This window comes from Branchiostoma belcheri, unplaced genomic scaffold (genome assembly GCF_001625305.1).
Source record: "Branchiostoma belcheri isolate BF01 breed outbred unplaced genomic scaffold, Haploidv18h27 scaffold1, whole genome shotgun sequence".
In the NCBI taxonomy this organism is placed as follows: domain Eukaryota; kingdom Metazoa; phylum Chordata; class Leptocardii; order Amphioxiformes; family Branchiostomatidae; genus Branchiostoma; species Branchiostoma belcheri.
In genome coordinates, this window is record NW_017802379.1 from 5,539,401 (window position 1) to 5,544,297 (window position 4,897).

At 44.4% G+C, this 4,897-nt stretch overlaps 1 protein-coding gene across 1 annotated transcript in view; it reads right to left on the minus strand.

The window, feature by feature from the left end:
- The window catches only part of LOC109464033 (unconventional myosin-XVIIIa-like), a 114,969-nt gene extending 110,877 nt beyond the window's left edge, over positions 1 to 4,092 (minus strand). The window contains exons 1-3 of the mRNA XM_019760955.1: positions 3,568 to 4,092; positions 3,101 to 3,124; positions 1,621 to 2,598 (exon numbers count right to left, since the gene is read on the minus strand). Coding sequence (XP_019616514.1) covers positions 1,621 to 2,598; positions 3,101 to 3,124; positions 3,568 to 3,666 — 1,101 coding nt within the window. The 5' untranslated portion in view covers positions 3,667 to 4,092. The remainder of the gene's footprint in view (positions 1 to 1,620; positions 2,599 to 3,100; positions 3,125 to 3,567) is intronic.
- Positions 4,093 to 4,897: the final 805 nt, after the last annotated feature.

Here is a 4,897-nt window from a genome sequence, read left to right on the forward strand (position 1 = left end):
ATGTGCTGGGTACGAACAGCCCCGGACAAAATGTACACGTTCAATATTTACCTTACAAGAGACCAGTGGGTAAAGTCTGGCAACTTTCTGTTGTTTTTGGCTGAGCCTCACTGCTTAACGTCTAAGCTAAGGTTGTGGGGCTGTCTAAAGCGGCGTGCGGCGCGGTTCTAGATGTGGTGTAAAGTTGGGAGAGGCTTTTCCTGTATTGGTGGGAATGTCCTTGGTGATAAATGGGGGTCATTACAGGGAAGAATGTCTGTGTTTGCTACAGAAGTAGGCACAGATGTTGAGACACAAGCAGACATTTACACCTAACACAGCAGACTAGCCTATCGAAATACAAAAGAAAATTACACATGTACTTTGGTCAAGGTGAGATTTTCTATAGAAATCAAGAATTATTTTGTGTTCCATAAGAAATTAAGAATACATGTTACCTCAAATTAAAAGAAAACTTTTATTTTCTAATTTACGACGACCACTTTGATAGAAAAGTAATTAAAAATAGGGTTAGATGATTAAGATTTTGTCTAATAATGGAATACCAAGGAATGAAATACTGTCAGGGACCAAACCCAGTGCCCAAACCCCTGTCCATTTAGTCTGATACATTGTCCCAGGACCATAGGTTAATAGGTGCAGAGATATCCAATCTCAACAGGACTCTTCTTAATGCAATACAGACCCCTGACACTACCCAGGCACAGTTACTCTCAACACTGGCAGGTAAAGATATCATACCTACACATGTATCACTAACACCTGTTTAGCATCAGTGATCATTTAGTACTTAATATTCTCCTGATGTTAAAACAAATATTGAGAACTCTATAAATCCTGGGGGGGGGGGAAATAAACCTTATAATTTGTAATGAACTAACTATTCCTCATAAATAATCATGGGGAAAATGTTCAATATTACAACCATGCCTACACACAACCAAAGGCTCCATCCTACACTCCTACTAGTATGTGGTAGGGTCTCCATTCCATTGATATGTCAGGGACACAAGAATAAGAATTTACAAGGGACTTGAAAGTTCAAGTTTTCAAGGCTGTAAAACCCTTTTTACGGCTTTAATATCATGAAAAGTTAATGACATACCAGTACTGTAAATGCTATGTATATCATAGTTTCATTCTTCCCTTTTCTTCAATAGTACTACCAAAGGGAAGCACCAAGCGAATTCTCTGACGTAACACTGGTACTAACACTAGTAAACACTTGTGACCTTACAGCCTGCCAAATGACACAACTTGGCAAACCTGTTCGACCAGTTTTTATTGTTCTAACTCTGCCGTGTGTCTGGGGACAAAGCCCTGTCTCGTGCATATGTAAGCCTGGATTAGTGATGCTAATCTCTGTTCTAGGTAACATCCCTTATCTGTGCGTGCAGGACTTCCAGTATAGGGAGATGTGTGGGATAACATTTCCTGTGGGAGACTTAATATTTCCTGAAGGAGGGAATAAAGAGAAGTGGGTGTTGACAACAGCACACGATTGATCGTGCTTATATTGTTGTTTTTTTTCCAGCCTTTGACAATTTTTTTAGATTAACTTAAGGAAGAGACATGTTTGGTACATAGAATCTATAAGTATAAAACAAAAATAACACCAACCATTTTGTCCTTCTTGTACCGCATGCTGCCACTTCTCTTGAGCGTGCCAGTGTGCACAGGGGACTGCTCTACGGGGGTTTCCGCCTCGCTACCGGTACGCGACGTGAGCTCGCTCAGCTCCGGGATGGGCTGCACCTTCAGGTTGACGGAATCCCCGGACTTCTTGATCATCTCCACGACCTCGTCTCGCGTGCACTGCTCCACGTTCGCCCCGTTCACCTCCACCAGCCGGTCCCCGGGGAGCAGGCCCGTCAGGTTGTTCTTCGCGAAGGTCGGCTCGGCGAAGTGCACCACCTTCTGTAGCTCCTTGTTGTCGTAGGTTCTCTCCACGATCACGCCCCTCCGCAGGGAGAAACCGAAATCTCCCGTCGGTTGTCGGTTGATGTTGATGTCACGCGACCGAGGGGGTTTGGGCGGCGCTACTGCGGGCAGCCTGAGGTCGGCGTTGAAAGTTTTCTCGCCCAGTGTCGGGAACAGCGGGACTTCTGCCTGAGCCGCTCTCGGACTGGAGAACTTTTTCCGGGGAGGAGCCTCCAACGGCTGCTCCTCGTCTCCCGAGAACAGGTTCTCGTTCATTACCGTATTCCGAGCCAGAGTGTGGGTGTCGTCAAGAGACGCTGAGATGCGCATCTTATCCGCTTTTCCGAAACTCGACTTAAGAATTCCTTTCTTCGGCCGCGCTGCAGGTTTGGGAGGGACAGGGGGTCGGTTTTCAGAGCTGCGGCGGGGCGGAACAGGTGCTGCCGTAGCCCCTTCCAGAGCCTCCCCCGCCCCAAACTGACCGGACCCCCGCCCCATGGAACTGAGACTGGACGTCTCGCTGCTGTCGCTCGCCTGCGTCGCCATCGGCTGGTTCTCCAGCGAATCCTGGTCGGGATGGTGCTTCTTACGCCGTGTGAGAGACACGTTGAAAATCCCACGCTTCAGAGCTGATTCCTCGAGCTGAGCCAGTTCCTCGTGGCTCATACCAGACTGGTCCTGACGGAATGAGGAAAAGATAACATTTTAAAAATACCTGAATAGCAAAAAAAAAGGAAGACAAAACAAAGTCATAGAATACTGTCTAAACAACAGTTCCTCCTTATTTGTATAACTTCCCATACGAAAAAAAACAGTAGTTCGCAACAATGAAGCATACAATACCTGAGCTTACCTCTATGCATTTAGAACTACAGTGCATTTTCTTTCTGATCTATTTCCATTACATTCATTCATTGCACATGCATGATTGGGTGTTATTGGTGAGGAAGCATGCATCTGTAACCTGTAGTTGATTGTTGTGAACAAGACTTGAAGAAGGACAATTCACTACCACTGCATAACAATGCCATGCATGAAGGCAGATCAATAGCCATGCCATCTGTCCAACCCTCCCCCCTCCCTCCCTCCATTCATTCTGTACACATATCATAGAATCAGGACGGATTTTCAGAAAATCAGGGTTAGATTTCCAGTAAAAAGAAAGAAAGCAGCACAGTACCCTTCGTTCTCCCCTTGAGAAGAACTGTGAAGAATACGAAAACAAAAAAAGAAAGCGAAGTCATTCATAATTTTCTAAACCTTACACAACCACAGTGATACTGACACCAGCATAATTACAAATCTTACGAAGATTTGTTTAATAATAGTATTTATCTGCTGTGTATTTCATGCATTCCTGTCTTCGGTTGATGTCTACGTTTCGATGACTTGTTTACGAAATGTACACCTTGTTTTGAAGTAATACATTTCAATCGTTAACCATTTGGTAGGGCGTTCTCACGGGTAAAATATGTTGGACCTAAATGCTCACTCGTGTGTATGTGCGTGTTGCACAGATTTGTCAAAAATCTAGCTCACTAAATTGATTATTTTGGACCCATGCCCTACGATAGATCGATAGAAATGAAGAGAAACGGACGTGCAGGGTGTAAGGTATCCGACAACTCGGCTCGGCGTCACACCTACCTTGTGTTTCTTCTCCTTTTTCTCCTTTTTGTCCTTCTTCTCCTTCTTACGCTCCTCCTTGGACTCTTTATCCTTGTCTTTCTTCTTGCGTGAAAACATGGCGAATCACTCCCCTGACTGGAATTTTTACTTGAAATAATTGCAGCACACCTATTCCCCCCGGGGCGGTGGTTTAGGACAGAAGAAGCGCTCAGGTATAGCGCACAAGATGTGAGACCGCTCCGACAAGTCAAGGGTCACAGCGGGGCTCGCTCGGCCCGGGCGTCCCAGGACGGTGTACGTCACCCAACAACCGTGTCAGCAATTATCAACTCGACTTTTACATCGAGTCCAGTAATCCCGAGGCCTGAGGACGGGTGACCGTGCCAGTGGGGGAGGCGATCGGACTGTTTTCCCAGCTTTTCTTCGGTTTCAACATTCAAAATGGCGCTCGAACATCCGGGGTATTGTAGCAGGTGCAAGGGTCAGATTACGGAATCTGCCACTTTTTCCCAGGGGGGCACAAGCCTGGTTTTTGCGGCTAAGAATGTCACAAAATAAAAGATTTCCTCTAAAACATTTTAAGCTCCGTGAGAAAGGACATCTGAATCTGGGTGCTATTGTGATGGTGATAATGCTCATCCTTTATAACATAACATAACAATGCAATCTGTTGACAAATATATTTCCGTTACACTATATTCAATGGAGAAAGTATGTCAGGCCATTAAAAAGACACCGACATCATATGTTCCCGGTTGCTTTGAAAAGATCAAGGAGGTCCTTGATAAGATCGATTGCGTGTCTGAAGAACACGATTCAAATCCCTGGCACTCGCACACATGACACACGCCCCAGCTGTGTGACCGTGTTGAGAGGACCTCTTCCGACGAATTTCATTACTGCATTCAAGGAGGTTAACGTTATCATTGCCTCGCATTAAATCAAATTGGTTTTGATGTCCATTTTATATTCTACAGCGCCAGCTACTAAAAACTGAAGTACCACGGGATTATACATGTGTACCTGTGATCTTCAAGCATACAGATTGTTTCTAGCTAAAGAAGGAGTTCCATACGAAAATTAGGAATTTTGTAAACTAAAGTTCTACAAAGAAGGTGCACGTGTAACGTTATCTGTATGGTGTACATGTATTCAAATTTGTATGAGGAATCGTGTGGGAATTTTTATAAGATCGTATGGATTCTATGCAACATACTAACGAAATAATAGCCGAATCAAATGGCGAATTGAAGAACCATTATGTAAAAAGAACCTCTTTCAATACTTATACAAACTTCATGTAGGACTGAAATAGAAACACGTGTCTAAAAGTCATAAAACATGTAAG